This window comes from Crocodylus siamensis, chromosome 5 (assembly GCF_052110815.1).
Source record: "Crocodylus siamensis isolate JL-2025a chromosome 5, ASM5211081v1, whole genome shotgun sequence".
In the NCBI taxonomy this organism is placed as follows: Eukaryota; Metazoa; Chordata; order Crocodylia; family Crocodylidae; genus Crocodylus; species Crocodylus siamensis.
The window spans coordinates 2981983-2998708 of record NC_143399.1 but is presented as its reverse complement, the minus strand read 5'-3'; the positions used below and the strand labels follow the sequence as shown (position 1 = coordinate 2998708).

Here is a 16726-nt window from a genome sequence, read left to right as displayed (position 1 = left end):
TTCCCACTGCCTACTGCAAATGAAATGTAAAAAAAAAGAGTACAAACAGCGTGGCCATTAACTAACAATATCTGTAACGTGAAATCTCTCTGAAGAACTTCCTGTTACAAGAACAAATGAAAACAGTCTCAGATACACAAAGATGAAGCCAGCACTATTTTACATTTGCTGAACTCTTAGACAATACTGACCATTTTTATGCTCCCAAAGAGAAAAATCAACTACTGGAGTTTATTTATGGCATTTTCCCCAAACGCTCCTCTCTTGAAACAAAATATTATTTCCACCATTCTTATCTAGCTCTCTCCCCTCTTCCTGCACCAAGCATTAACGATGTTAACAACCGCAGTAAATCCTAACCACCAAATCAAATGCGCTTCCACAAAACAACTGCTCTACAAACGTACCCTGGATAAGACAGCAACACTATGCCTACGAAAGCCTTGGACAAGGGCAGCAGCCCGGGAGCTTTGCAGGTTAAACCTAGCGCATGCTCTGCGTGCCACCACCAAAACGTTCAACCTTCAGCGAGAACACGCTGCAGTACATACTTTCACAAGATGGTAAAAGCCATCTTCGCTGGGGCAAAGCTTTCCCTCACCCGTTATGTTACTAAAGACAGTCTCACATGCTGTAATGCAAAGGTGAAAAATGCACCACTCGGGCTTTTAATTATTAAAGGTCTGTGTGCCATTTGCAAAAAAGACTTGAAAAGCAACGTTGCTGTGATTACTGGAACAGCTACAGACTGAAGGAAGTTAAAACTCCTGTTTTATTTACAGCTTTTCGTCTCACGATCCTAGAGCCAAATGTTAAGTTGCTGTAAAAATGGCATAATTCCTTTGGCTGCAGTGGAGCTGCACTTATTTGAACCACGCGAGACTGTGAACACCCGTTTTTCGAAAAGGGACACATAGTCTCCTTCAGTCATTTTTAAATTGGCCAATACCAAGCAACAGCTGCTCCTTCGCCTCCTAAGACAACAGGTACAGAGCCAGATGGGCACAGCTGTCGAGCTGTCATATCAGCGCAGGCTCTGCCTTATTCAGCGCCAACACAAGAGCACGGAGCCTGCTTCCAGCAAGAGGCCGGGGGCACAAGGAGAGGGGGCAACTCAGCTGACTGACTGAAAAGACTTTCTCTCGCCTACCTTCACTCGAGCCCCAAGGGGCAGCTTTGCCACCTCCCTCTCCCTTGTGCCAGAGAGCCGGGCTGTTTCCAAAGCCTGCCACTCCCTCCCATTTCAAGCATTTTTAAGGTCCATCCTTTTCTATCTGTCCCTAAACCCGAGATTCTTGTTCAGACCTCTTCCGCCTCCATCCTGATCGATGCAACCTCCTCTTCTCGGGCCAACTTCATGCTCATACAGCTACTTTCCGTCCTGGCCAAATGCAGCCATAGGAGTCTCTCCCCTATGCATCAATCTGCCCATTTTACTGCCCAACTCTGAATCCACTCTTACACCAGCTCAGGTTCAAGTTTGTTATCCCTGATTTCCAAAGTCTAATACGCATCTGGCTACCGATCCAACCTCTTTATGTCATGACCTTCTCCCTCAAATCCTGCACCCTCCCCTTCCTGCTATGGCTGACAAATTCAATGCACCATTTGTCTGCTTCTCCAACAGTCTTTATACTTTCTATTTTATTCTAATGCTACACATCCTCATGGTATCTGAGCTCCTTGCAAAAGGACGTTACACAGTGAGATTAGGAACGACTTCACCCTTTCCCTTTCAAGCCTTCTGCCTTTGTCTGTTCAGGCTGTGTGTTTTCATAAAAGGATTCTGCATCTGAAAGGCACTTCGGTACACTCTGGAGACTACTGCAATGCAAACAAAAAGCTAATAAAAAACAATAACGACTTTCAGAAGACGAATGCACAGTACCTCTGGCAGCTGTGACATGCCAGTCACAAGACAGAAAGTGTACTAACTTACCTGCGAGCTGGCACAAAGGAAAAATGAGCAGGTGCATTTGGAGAGAAATTCCTGGGACTGTCCAACGGGCTGCTACCTGTTTGGGAAAGCAAAGAACGTCCATATCGGTGTTACTTTTGCAACAAATTCTCTTCTCTTAAAAAAAAAAATCTAACGAATGATGACACACTGTGGGGACAGGGTCAATTAAGATCTGTATTTGCAAATAACTAACAATTTAGATCTCTGAAACTTGCACTGGCTTGGGAAACAGCTGGTTAAATATTCTTTTTGACTACCGCAAGAGAGATTTTCTTTCTACTATTAGTTGCTTCCTACTTTTTTAATATACATGATGTGGGTTTTCCAGCTTAAACTTTAAAGGAAAACAAGAAATGTCCAGTGTAATCACTAATACAGCATATTTCTTTGTTGATTTTTTCCAACTTCTTGTAAAAATGCATTTAACCACCCCTTGGCAGTGAGAATTTGTAGGAATGAAGCTAATGCTGAACTGCTGGTCAGAACAGGATGGAGCCCTGGCCAGCCTCAAACTCTGCACGTAAGCTTACACAGCTGAAGTCACCACACAGCTGCACTTCTGCTACATGGAGCCGCTGAGAAAGTCACACTTCCTCCCTTCTCTCCACAGCTCTTTGTATGGGCTGTGAACAGACGGTGCAGGTGGAAGTAGGAGCTGGAAGCGGGAGAGCCAAAGTGCAATATAGACCAGTACATCCCAGCTGGCCGATGGCTCCCCAAGGACACACACCAGCTGGTGCAAACTAAAGCAGCCGCCAGGCTTCTCCACCCTGCGCTCGGGGTGACTTGAGAATCAGAGGTATAAGGGGCACCCAGGTAACTCCATCATGCACTGCACCAGGAACAAGCTGGACAAAACGAGGATCTGGGCCACTGTCTTCTGGGAAGCAGTAGTGTCAAGTACCTGCGAAGAGCGGACACTGACTGAATACAGAAAGCACTGGCCCCACAGAGAACGCAACCTAAGCTTTATATGGGATCTACCGGACATCTGGGTGGATACGAATAATTAGGACACTCTTGCAGCTGCATTTGTTTTGTTTCAATTCAGTAAATTGACTGCTGACTTGGTTCTTGTGGCCTTTAGATTGAGTTTGAAAGTGAAGAAGAGAGAGCGGTTTGACAGCCTAGAACAGCAGCCATGATCCAGCCCGCACGGAAAGCCCAGAGAAAGGCACAGAGCTGTGGGATAAAGGGATCGCTGGGTACAGCGGGCACTAACTGACCTGCATAGGTAACTTCGGCGACATCTCATTTCAAAATAACCTGCAAGTACCAAGGTATCGTTTCCTTTCAGCGTCACCAATCATGAGTAATACTACAAAGCTTTCAGATTATAGTCCCAACAATCATCGGGAATAACTGAAGAAGTTGAGTAACTTTTTAAACTCAACTACGTGGGTGTTCTCACTCTTTTCTGGTACGCACAATCTGGTACAGAAATACGATTAATTCTTCAGTAACATCTTTTTCAGATTTATACGGCATATTTCTACCCAGACTCTGGAATGTTAATTAGCTCCCTTGTGAGTTATTTCTATCTCTAAAATGAAAAGCAATTACTTCTTCTGCTCGGCTCAAGCCTGGGTGAAGCTTCTAAAACAACAACAGGGAAAAGGGGAATTTCTGCTTCCCTTTAAAAACGTCCCAGTACTCCCGTCTCTTCTGTAGTTGAAGGAATTTTAATCAGAGAAGCCTAAATGTGATGATCTCACCCAGCAAAGATGATCGAAGGTTTTTATACTCTTCAGCAAAGGTAAATTCTCCTGCTGCCCAAGGGTTAGAGTACTATTGAATCTGAGACTTTTCACTTTCCGCCTCAAATGGGGCCCTTCCAGAGTCCTTACCTGGTAGATAATCAACACTCGGTGACAAGGAGGTTGACAGTGTCAGAATAAAGCTGTAGCTGTCCTGGTTGAGGATCAGGCCCAGGGCTGAGGCTCAGGCACCATTACAATCTGCAGAAACGTCCCCTGAGGGCCACAGGCAGCCAATACCTCAATGACGACTGGCACATTTTTGCCCAAACACAGCATTCACCAAGGGGGCTGCAAGGTCCAAAAACTTCTACTGCGATTTTGTGGCACAACTTGTTACAGCGGGTTGTAAAAGCCAATGTATTTCCATCCCTGTCTGCAGAGCTGGAAAGCATTACCTGTAATGACCGGCATCCTGCCACCTGAGGAGCACTAATTACAGAGAGGGTCCATGAGTCACATCTGATTTAATAACAAGCAATGCTACAAGACTTCAGGGAAAAATCTTAAACTAATTTAATGTCCTTTCTGCACGTTATTCAGCAGCGTCATGCAGTGCTGTTACACTCCTTATGCCTGCTACAGCTTTTTCCCTGCATGTCTTTAGCTTTTCTAAACTTTTGGCCCAGCTCTCAACAGAAATTTTAAACCTGGAGGCTGCAAAATTTTTGGAAACAGGTCCCTTTTTAAACGTTGCTTTCTATTCCTTAATGTGCCATTTTGAACAGCAGGTCTCAGCTGTCTCAGGCTCCTGGCACCCCTCTGTAAGACTTCAGTGGCACCCCATTTCAGGAACGAAGGGTGAGAGTACACTGTGAATTGTTCCATAAATAGCAACCCAGCCACAACTGCAGGCAATTAATGGTGCAAGAAAATAAGAAGCCAGCCACAAAAAAATTCCAAAAATGCGCATAATATTTTTGTGGCTGGTTTTCATTGCACCTTAAATTGAATGTGTGATGGGGTCCCCGCCACGCAGCCTAGCTGTGCTTGGTTGACAGCTCCCCCCACCCTGTGCTGGCAGACTGACAACTGCAGGGTACAGCTCTGCCTGGGGCTGCACCCTGCTGTTTTCAGGGTCGGGTCGAGTCAAGGAGGTGTTGTCACCTGGGCCAGGGTGCCAGGCTGCAGGAAGTCACAGGGTTTGCCACGAGTAAAAACACGATTGGGATCTGATCCCTCATCCCAAGATCATGCATTCTGCCATGCATGTGTCTGGACATGTGATTGTTGGGATGGGAGATCAGATCCCATTGTGCCATTAAATAGTTTCAGAGTTTCTAGGGTCGGAAGGGACCTGACCAGATCATCGAGTCCAACCCCCTGCCATGGCAGGAAAGAGTACTGGGATCAAACAACCCCAGCAAGATGTTCATCCAACCTCCTCTTAAACACCCCCCGGGTAGGAGCCTGCACCACTTCTCTTGGAAGTTGGTTCCAGATCCTAGCCGCCCCGACCGTGAAGTAGCGCCTCCTGATGTCTAACCTAAACCTGCCCTCTGCCAGCTTGTGACCGTTGTTCCTGGTCACTCCTGGCGGTGCTCGGGGGAACAGGGACTCCCCCAATGCCTGCTGATCCCCTCTGACTGGTTTGTAACAGGCCACTAGATCCCCCCTCAGCCTTCTCTTGTGGAGGCTGAACAGGTTCAGGTCCCGTCGCCTCTCCTCACAGGGCCTGCCCTGCTGCCCCCGACCATGCGAGTGGCCTCCTCTGGACCCTCTCCGTGCTGTCCACATCCCTCCTGAAGCGCGGCGCCCAGACCTGGACGCGGTACTCCCGCTGCGGCCTGACCAGTGCCGCATAGAGGGGGAGGATCACCTCCCTGGACCTGCTCGAGATGCATCTGTGGATGCACGACAAGGTGCGGTTGGCCTTCCTGACCGCGTCCCCACACTGCCGGCCCATGTTCATCTTGGAGTCAATGATGACCCCCAGATCCTTTTCCGCCTCCGTGCTGACAAGAGGGGAGTTCCCCAACCTGTAGGTATGGTGCCGGTTGTCCCTCCCCAGGTGCAGCACCTTGCACTTGTCTGTGTTGAATCCCATCCTGTCTCATCCGCCCACCCCTGTCACCTGTCTAGGTCCGATTGCAGCCTATTCCTCCCTTCTAGCGTGCCCACATCCCCCCACATCTTAGTGTCATCAGCAAATCTGAGCAGGTGCTTTTTACCCCCTCGTCCAAGTCACTGATGAAAGTGTTGAGCAGTGCGGGCCCGAGGACCGAGCCTGGGGGACCCCACTGCCCACATCCCTCCAGGGCGAACGTGACCCGTCACCACCCCCTCTGGGTGCTCCCTCCCGCCAGTTGGTGACACATCTGACCGTGTGGGTGTCGACACCACAGCCCCCAGTTTCTTAATGAGAACGGGGTGAGAGACAGTCGAAGGCCTTCCGAAAGTCCAGCAAGACTACATCCACTGCTCCCCCTGCGTCTAATGATTTGGTGACCTGGTCGTAAAAGGCCACCAGGTTGGTCTGACAGGACCTGCCACTGATGAACCCCTGTTGGTTGCCCCTAAGCATGAAATCCCCTGCTGGCCCCTCGTGGATGTGTGCCAGAATAATTTTCTCGAACAGCTTGCCTCGGATTGAGGTAAGACTAACTGGCCTATAGTTTCACGCTATAAATGTAGCGTGAATATTTCAAATATAGTAATTACGTTATTAACTCATGTGTTGTTATCATAGAAAATGAGGGTTGGAACAGACCTCAGGAGGTCACATCCCCATGGCTCACTAGGAGCATCCGGGAATGTCTCCTTGCTAAAAGGGAGGCATACACCCAATGGAGGGATGGGGTCATCACCAAGAAGGACTATGTTACAGTCGCCCGAGGATGTAGGGGGGCAGTCAGGAGGGCCAAGGCAGAGATGGAGATAGGACTAGCTTCCCGGATTAAGGACAATAAGAAGTCCTTCTTCAAATACATAGGGGGTAAAAAGAGGGTCCCGGGTAATGTGGGGCCCCTGCAGGACACGATGGGCAACTTAGTCATCACGCCAGATGACAAAGCTAACATATTTAACGATTTCTTTGCCTCTGTCTTCCTAAGTAGGGACCAGTTCAGCCACCTCCCTGCTGGGCCCCCTCGGGCCCCGGGAGAGACACGCCTGGGCCAGGGGTTAGCGAGGAGTTAGTTAGGGTACTTCTGGAGAGGCTGGACGTGTTCAAGTCCGCTGGTCCGGACGATCTTCACCCTAGGGCTCTACAGGAACTGGCCGAGGTCATTGCGGGACCCCTGGCGCGGCTCTATGAGCACTCGTGGTGGTCTGGTGAGGTGCCGGAGGACTGGAAGAGGGCCAATGTGGTCCCTATCTTCAAAAAGGGAAAAAAAGAGGACCCGGGAAATTACAGGCCAGTTAGTCTTACCTCAATCCCGGGTAAGCTCTTTGAAAAAATTATCCTGGCACACATCTAGGAGGGCCTTGCGGGGGAATGCATGCTCAGGGGCAACCAACATGGGTTCATCAGTGGCAGGTCTTGTCAGACCAACCTGGTGGCCTTTTACGATCAGGTCACCAAATCATTAGACACAGGGGTTGCTGTGGATGTAGTCTTTCTGGACTTCCGGAAGGCTTTCGACACTGTCTCTCACCCTGTCCTCATCAAAAAGCTGGGAGACTGTGGTGTCGATGCCCACACGGTCAAGTGGGTCGCCAACTGGTTGGAGGGCCGCACCCAGAGGGTGGTAGTGGATGGGTTCTTCTCGACCTGGAAGGACGTGGGCAGTGGGGTCCCCCCGGGCTCGGTCCTCGGGCCTGCACTGTTCAACATCTTCATCAGTGACTTGGATGAGGGGGTAGAAAGCACCCTGTTCAAGTTTGCTGATGACACTAAGATGTGGGGGGATGTGGGTGCACTAGAAGGGTGCAATAGGCTGCAAGCTGACCTTGACAGGTTGCAACGGTGGGCGGATGAGAATAGGATGGGGTTTAACACTGATAAGTGCAAGGTGTTGCACATGGGGAGGAAGAACCGGCACCACACTTACAGGTTGGGGAACTCCCCTCTTGCCAGCACGGAGACGGAAAAGGATCTTGGAGTCGTCATTGACTCCACGATGAACATGGGCCGGCAGTGTGGGGAGGCAGTCAAGAAGGCCAACCGTACCCTGTCATGCATCCACAGATGCATCTCGAGCAGGTCCAGGGAGGTGATCCTCCCCCTCTATGCGGCACTGGTCAGGCTGCCGCTGGAGTACTGCGTCCAGTTCTGGGCGCCGCACTTCAAGAGGGACGTGGACAATATGGAAAGAGTTCAGAGGAGGGCCACTCGTATGATCAGGGGTCAGCAGGGCAGGCCTTATGAGGAGAGGCTACGGGACCTGAACCTGTTCAGCCTCCACAAGAGAAGGTTAAGGGGGGACCTTGTGGCCTGCTACAAACTGGTCAGGGGGGATCAGCAGGTATTCGGGGAGTCCCTGTTCCCCCGTGCGCTGCCAGGAGTGACCAGGAATAATGGTCACAAACTGGCGGAGGGTAAGTTTAGATTAGATATTAGGAGGCGCTACTTCACAGTCAGGGCGGCTAGGGCCTGGAACCGGCTTCCAGGGGAAGTGGTGCAGGCTCCTAGCCTAGGGATTTTTAAAAGGAAGTTAGATGAGCACCTTGCCGGGGTCATCTGACCCCGGTGCTCTTTCCTGCCAAGGCAGGGGGTCGGACTAGATGATCTACCTAGGTCCCTTCCGACTCTAGCTACTATGAAACTATGAAACTATGAAACACCTAGTCCAACCTCCTGCTCAAAGCAGGACCAGCCCCAACTACATCATCCCAGACGAGGCTGGTCTACCTGGGGCTTCAAAACCTGCAAGGATGGAGAGTCCACCACCTCTGTGTTAATTGTGTTACTATATTACATTATAATAAGATGTAATGTTCACCTTTTTCGGCTGCTAGTGGAGACTGCTCCCCCAGCTCTGCCTGGCCCTGTGCACGTTTGCTGCTAACACGGCTCCTGGAGTCCCTGTTCATTTTGCCCTTGGTTTTCTCAGGGCAATCTCCCATGAACTCCAGCCCCAGGGCTGAAATGGGCAGAGCCTGGGGGCACCTGGCCAGCAGGGTTGAAGTACCAATCGATTATACATGTGCCAAAGGGGACTGCTGAGGACGGGCAAGGGAGCAATAAAGCACACAAGGCCCAAGAACCCCCTTTCCCACCCCTGGACTACTCCTGAGGGGGCAATCACAGCCCCCCATACTGCAGGTACTCCTTTACGGACTCACATACTGGGGACTGAAGCCACCTACCCCTGCAGCCCCTTCCACCAGCCCTGGGAGCATGCAACAAGCAAGGGTACGAGCCAAGTTCAAAAGCAGGCTGCTGGGAGCGGCTGGCACAGGTGCTGTCGGAGGGCAAGAGAGAACAGCGCGGGTGTCCCCTGTGAGACTGCGGCAGGTGTGGAACAAGCGGCAGCACACTCACCTCCTTACACAACACTCTTACAAGGATCTTGCACACCCTGGTTGAAAACCACTGCTTTAGAGGGTATGGGGTTGCAGGGCACGAACATGCACGAGCTGAGTACACGCACCCTCCCCCTGCTCGACTCTGCAGTCGCGTCTGTTGGTGCAGATGAATGGGGGTTTTACTGAAGTAGCCAAGTCTACGGTGAGCGCTCCTGAACCAGCATAAACGTGCCTTACAAACTAGTGTGAAAGTTGCATCTGAATTTTATTCCCACGTAGGAGTAAGCCATATCAGTATTAGTAACTTTACATTATGCTGGGGATGGATGTGGGGTGTATATGCACGCTAAGGTGCTAAGACAACCTTAACTAGAAGAGTCAAGGTGCAAGACAACAACATGCACCCCGCTCGGAGGGAGAGAAAGAGCCAGCAGGCTCCCTGGCTCCCAGACTGAGCGAAGGGCCAGTGGCCCCAGGTCCGCAGCCCCAAGGAGCCAGGCAGAAATCCCCCTTGCCAGGTGTGGGGGGAAGGGAGGGGCCGGTACTCCCTTGGCCGACATAAAAGAGAGGCCAGGGCTGACCAGCGGGAGCAATGCGGAGCCGGAAGGAGGACGTGGAGGTGATGCACGCCGGCAGACGCTGCGAGCAACGCTGCGAGCAACGCTGAGTGCCGGTAGGAACCTCTGAAAGGGGTTTGAGCCCGGGCTGCTGGCCCCGGCCGCACAGGACGGTTTGTTTACCCGCGGGGGGCGATGGAGCCCGGCTGGAGCTGAGTACCGTAAAGACCCTTATAGAAGGGCACTAGTTGACTTTGGGTACCGTAGTCCCTGTAATAGGGGCGCAGCTCAACAGTGAGCTTGGACTGTGAAAGGGGAAGTGGATTAAGCCCTCCAAAGGGGCTCTTCGAGAGCCAAAAAAGGGGGCTCGACCCCATAGAGGGCAAGTTTGTATTGGAGGATGACCGCAGACTGCTGGAGCAGCCGCACCGATCAAGGGAACCCCTTTTTTTTGGTCGTAGTACTTGTTTTGACTGTTCATTTTTCTTTTGTGAACTAGCTGAGTGACATACGGATACGTGGCCAGACCAGACAGTCAGCCACCACCCGGTGGAACGGGCGAGGGTGGAGGGACGGTGGAGCCCTCAGAAGCTCAGGACCCAAGTGATGCCGGTGAGACTCATAATTGGACTGCGTGCGCCGGACATCTGAACCAACTCCGTTAACATCAAAGTCATGGCAGGTGAACCAGGCGTGTGTGAAACCCCATTTAAAGGTGAGGATACACTAGGCGACAGGCAGGCGGCGCCTGCACAGTCCATGGGCATTGGTGACATCCTGACACGCCCCAGTGAAAATGCTCTCAGCCTCTCAAATGGCCTTTTTTTAGACCAAATCTCAAACCCTTAATCAGGGTAGATACAAATCAATGTTTTTAAATTAAAAAATTGCATTTTTTATTTAATCATATTTTTAAATTTTTTTTGTTAAAATACTTTTTATAAAAATAAACCTTTATAAAGATAGTTTTAATGTAAGATATGCTAGAGCTCAAATATCTCATCATGGAATAGGGATTATAACTTCTAATTATATACCACTTGAGATAATATATTCATGTAACCTTTTTAGAAAAGTTTTATAAATAGGTCACAACAGGTCATGGACTATATTAGGGGTCCAGTCTTATGGGGCTCCCAGAGCCGCCTCTCTAGATTAGGAAAAATTAAAGAAAACCACTCTACCCAGTGGGACTTGGTGCTCAGTCTAGAAGATCCCATTAAGCATCTCTGTGATGCTGTTTCAGTTCTTCAGCTGTGGATTTGCGTCTCCAGAGATAACATCCTTGTTAACAGCAGTATATGGCGACAAGAGATAGCAGACCTGGTTACCCACCCATGGGCTCTATTGTCTCTTTGCAAGCTTGTGTGCACACAATCAGACCCTTACCTTCACCTAAAAGGGCAAAGTTTTAAGAAGTTAAATGAACAGAGGATTGTTGGGGGTGGAGTAGATCTGGGCAAGGAGGAGGAGTCTGGAGATAAATAAAAGGAAAGAGGGACAGTAGAAACAAAGGAGAAACATTTGAGCAGAACATTCCGGAAGTCTTGAGGAATAAATTTCTGAGTATAGCCTTTCTAGTGAGGGAATGATGTGGTAGAAGGGCAAACCTATCATGGCAGCAGGCTTGCCAGGCCATAAAAGAGGCCCTGTTTGGGAACATTTTAATGAAGATTATATCGAACAACAACAATGCACTTTTTGTAGAAAACAATGATTAAATCAACGCTTCCTGACAAGTGATTTAAATCATGACTTAAATAATCATTTAAATCAAATCCACCCTGCCTTTGATCCTTGATCTCATGGTTGCTTTGAACATCCACCCAAAAATCTTGTCTTGCACCCTGTCCTCTCATTCAGCATTCGATCAGTGCTGTATTCAATACATCTGGAACTTCATTTCCCATCCTGGCAGGGATTCCACACAGCTCCATACTCTGTTCTTTCCTCTTTGCCGTGAACCTGCTCTCTCTAGGTGATCTTTTCAGTTTTTAAGAACATAAAAATTGCCATACTGGTCAGACCAGTGGTCCATCCAGACCAGTATTCTGCCTCCAACATGGGCAGATCTAGAATTCTGAAAAGTGGGGTGAAGATGATGCGGTACAACATCACATATAAAACACCACGTATTTTTCTCCAGTTAAACTAGAAGCGTTACTAATATGCCAGGGGCCTAGGGCTACATTATTTAGTTTAAGATTGAAGCAAAAACAAATATAATTTCATTGGAGTAAGTTAGAAGCAATGTGCAGGGCTTTGAAATAGGAGCTTCATTACCAGGTGTAGGTAACGTAGCAGAATCGCAGACCAAAGGCGGGTGTGACTGGTGGAACATCAAGACCATTAAAAAGAAGAGAGGGCTGCTAATGCCTGTGGAATGAGTGGTTTGGAAGGGACCAGGGAGATGACAATGAGCCATGAAGCCAAGTGACTTCCTCAGCACGGCCTGGATAGAAATGCTGCTGCCACTGCTGGCAGTCAGTTTTAAACTGTGGGTGGAGCAAGAATCAAAGGGGGGGGGTGCAAGTGCACCAGGGCAGCCCCTTGGATCCACCCCTCAATGCAATACAGGGAGAGCATTGAACTGGGCATCTCTAGAGCAGAGGTTGTCAATCTGTGGTCTGCAGAGCTCTGGGGGTCTGCAGACTATGTCTAATGGATCCACAAAAGACGACTGATCAATCAAAAAATATGACCAACACTTACAGTTCAAAGGGGTCCACACCTCCATTCAAAATTTCCAAAGAGGTTTGATCCACACCTCCATTTGAAATTGTTTAAGGGTCCACAAATTAAAGAGGTTGAAAACCACTGCTCTAGAGTGCCCTATTCCCTGTTCAATACCTTCTCTGGCACCCACTATTATTGGTTTAGAGGTGACAGAGGAAATATCTCCAATCATTCTTGTCACTAGCCATTAACAGATCTATCATCCATGAATTTATCCAGTCCCACTCTGAACGTGGCTAAGTTATCTGTTTTCACTACCTCCTGTGGCAACAAATTCCTTAAGTTAACTATGTGTTGTGTAAAAAAATACCTCTTTTGTTAGTTTTAAACCTGTCACCTACCAATTTCAGTGGCTGCCTCCTACTTGCAGTGTTCTGCAACTTGGTGAACAATGGTTCCTTGTTCACTTGGTTGACACGTTTCATGATTTTATGGAACTGGATCACACGCCCCCTCACCCTTCTCCTTTCCAAATTGAAGGGTCCTAGGCTTTTTAGTCTCTCCCTGTACGGCAACTGCTCTAGGCCCCTGATCATTTTGGTTGCCCTTCTTTGTGCTCTTTCTAATTCTACTACATCCTTTTTGTGATGCTGGGATGAAAACTGCACACAGTATTTGAGATGTGGGCACACCATGGATTTGTGCAATGGCATAATGATGTTCTCGGTTTTGTTTTCAATTCCCTTCCTGGGTGCCACTGTACACTGAGCTGATGTTTTTAGAGAACTATCTCCAGTGGCTCCCAGATCTCTTTTCTGAGTCGTAACAGCTAATTCAGAGCCCAGAAGTGTGTTTGTATAGTTAAGGTTATTTTTCCCCAGGGGCGATACCTTGCACTTGTTGACACTGAAGTTCACTTGCTATTTTGCAGAAGCTAAAAGCTTAATTTTAAAATAGTGTAAAGAGAACTTGTGCTGTGATCAAGTAACTTCAGGATCTGGGGTTTGAAAGAAAAATACTACACAAGAATGGCCAAGAGACAGCAACGCTGATTCAGCTGCAGCAGAAGTAGAGCATCACTATTACTTGTGTCTTTCTTGGTGGTCTTCTCTCTGAAGTACCCTCTTTTACCAGCTGGAGTTCAACACAAGGTGATAAAGATCAACCTCATATGCTGTAGAACTGGCTGCCTTCAAGCACACAAGTTTTAAGTTGACCATAAATGTAGGCGGATTTGCACTAAGCTGTAGTTTCTGGTGTCTGCTGGATCACCCACGCCCAACTACTTGTGAAATATAAATTAAACATACATGCTAAGAACCACAGTAGGGTCTGCAATACTAGCCGCACAGTTACCTCGAATATATTCTCTGATGCATACTTTCCATTCTGTTCTCCTGGCACAGATTTGGTGGATTTCTAAACAAAGTCCTATTACATTTATGGTGAAAAAACTACTAGACACCTGGTTCCCTCTGTAAATTCCTATCCTGATCAGGGTTTGAGATACTCTCTTCATCTGGCATCAACCCCATGCTCTTCTCTCAAGAAAAGAAAATTAAATAGACTAATACTATCTGATTTATCAAACAAACAAAAACCTTTTGTTTTGGGATCAGAATGTGCAGTGATCTCTACAATATGACCCTGGTACCGAAGTGCCATCTTCGGGCAGCTTCCCACCCGCAGAGTCAACACAGAGAGAGGTGTGTTGACTCTACTAGCAGATGCAACACTGGTCTCACAGACATCCACGTTAGGAGCTGATAACAGTGCTAGCCAAGACCTCCTGTATAGTTCGCTCATAGCATTTGCTGTCCATGGTTAATACAAAATACCACAATAAGTGCAAGCTGGTGAAGTCAAAGTTGTGAAAATCAAAATTTTCAATATTGAATAATGAATGGTAAACAAATTTTGGTGGGAATTTAGATAAAGAAGAAATGATTTTAAGGTATCAAGAACCCTTGGATTGAATGGTCTCTTCTCTAATCTTCCACAGATACAAATTATGCCTGAAAGGTAGCTGAACAGTCATGTTCAGCTTTATGAGATCAGCTGAGATGCTCATTCCAATTTTCCATTTAGCTAGACTATTTATTTCCAAGTCTTTCAGATATAATCTGGTATTTAATTGGACATTTAGAGAAAAAATAGAGAGAGCTAAGACTCTTTTAGTATGTGATAGATTTTAATACATTACCCTCAAGGCCCTCAGGGAAAATTCATGAATATATATGCCAAAGGTTATAAAAGGGTGAAACTCTTTTCTACTTAATACTCTCTATATACATCTAGGCAACTCTATGTAATGGAAAATGATAGGATAGAGTACAATTTCGTAGAAGTTATATTGGTTGGGTTATAAATTCTCTAGGACTTATGGTAAGTGAATTTACTGTCCTATAAATGTATAAAAGTAGAAGGAGACCGCTATATGTGAAGCACAGGCAATCATTTCTGTTCCAGTTACACCAATAGTATTAGAATCGTTCAATACCATGGAGAATTATTTGGCTAAGGACCCTCAGGTTAATCCCGACCTATCCTAATCCATAAATAGGGAAACTGGATTCAGATGTAACAGTTGGGGACCTTCTTTTTTAGCTGGTTTCTCTGTAGTAGGCAATCTTTTTTTTCTTTTTTTTTTTCAGAAAAGGAAGTGCTGTAGAAACAGGCGTGAATTGAAACTCTTCCTATGAGAGTGACACTAGTTTACACAGCAAGTCCTACAATGAGATAACGGACCACCCCCACAGTGGCGTTTCTCTTCCAAATTCTGCGTGGGGTATTAAGCACTTAATAGCAGCATAAAAACGACTGAAGTGTGTGTCCGTCCCAGCCTTCACTGGGAACACACACAAGACAGTGAAGTAAGCAAGCGCGGGCGGGATATGGCTTTAGCAAAGCAAAGCTTTAAATGCCTGGGTGATAGGGAAATCGCTGCAACATTTCTAGGCCACATTCATTTTTATCAAGTTTGTGTCATTTTTGTGAGCCAGGTCGAAGTCTGGAGCATTCTGGGGAAGAGCTTATAAAAAGTGTGCACGGGCGGCCTTTGGGGGATTTTGTGTAGCCAGGAATGCAGAACAGAGACCAACAAATTTCAAACGTGTGTGCCTAAAATTGGCATCTAACACCATATTGCAGGATCTCAATGAACTGATTTTCACAGGTGTTAAGGCCCATGTTAGACACTACACAGTTAAAGTTAACTCTACACTGTTTTCATGGCACAAAATAATGATCTAGGCATGATTAATGACAAGTTGGTGACCTCACACTTGATTAAAAAGTCTTTGAAGACACATTAGGACTTTCTCCATGGGGTCACTGCAAAACAGACTCAAGATTTTTTGGATGCATTTGAATCCAAAACGTTACATTTCTTTTAAGCTGCATTTTCACTTCTGGATTTCCAGGGCTTATAATACTTATTTCTGGGATACACACAGTATCCCTATAACAGATCTTATCATATTACAGGTACATGCTTTTAACCCTAGTTCCAGTTTTAAATACGAGTTTGTGTCTGGAAATGTTCTTACCAGCAATTTCATAGAAACAAGACATGCAAAGATTGCTTCCATATAATTCTATAAAGGTACACAGTACCACCTTTAAATCTTATATTATTTTATTTCCTGGCTGGATCAGCAGGATTTGCAGCTATTTTGCATCACCACAGCACGGTCAAACCAGGCAGCATACAGATCACAGCTTCTTCTTCCTCCCTACATCCACAGCTGTGTAAACACACGCTGCCCATTCACCCTCTCTCCTGCACGCTCACACCTCCACATTTCCATCCCTGCCAGTTCTCCACATATTCACCTGCACACACACATCCTCCAAATAGCCCCTGCTCATTCTCAAGGGGATATCCTTCACCAACAGTCTCTTGCCTGCACACACACACTGCCATGCTTCTCATCTTCCCTGTCAAGTACAACAGGTGTAATAGGTAATTTTTTTTAAGGAACTGCTTAGGGTAAATGATGGGTTTCCACTGCCATTCATCATAGCTGACAATTTCTCCTTCAGGTGACGCCAGTGCATGAAATGAGAGAAGCGCATCAAAAAACACCATCTTTCAAAATAGTCCTTGCTACCAATTTTGAAAGGAAGTGAAACCACATGCTGCCTTTTATCAAGATAGCCACTGCCTGCTGTTGCTCCCAAAGGGAGTGAAGCTGAACTACCTTCAGGGAAGATGGCGGCTCCTTGAGCTGTCAGAAAGCACAGGACCATATGAACAGAAGCAGCAGAATTCATCATAACGGACAGTCTACCATTTCAATCCCACTGAGAATGAGGAAAAATGATGGACCATTTTAAGGTGGCTGTATAAACCAGTGGTGCTCAAC

At 47.3% G+C, this 16726-nt stretch overlaps 1 protein-coding gene across 7 annotated transcripts in view; it reads right to left on the bottom strand.

Annotated features, from left to right (window-relative positions):
- Positions 1 to 16726, bottom strand: part of MAST2 (microtubule associated serine/threonine kinase 2) — a 320295-nt gene that overhangs the window by 72444 nt on the left and 231125 nt on the right. For all 7 annotated transcript variants that reach the window (XM_090048871.1, XM_090048873.1, XM_090048872.1 and 4 more), the window contains one exon: positions 1940 to 2015. In XM_090048871.1, the coding sequence (XP_089904997.1) occupies positions 1940 to 2015 (76 nt within the window). The remainder of the gene's footprint in view (positions 1 to 1939; positions 2016 to 16726) is intronic.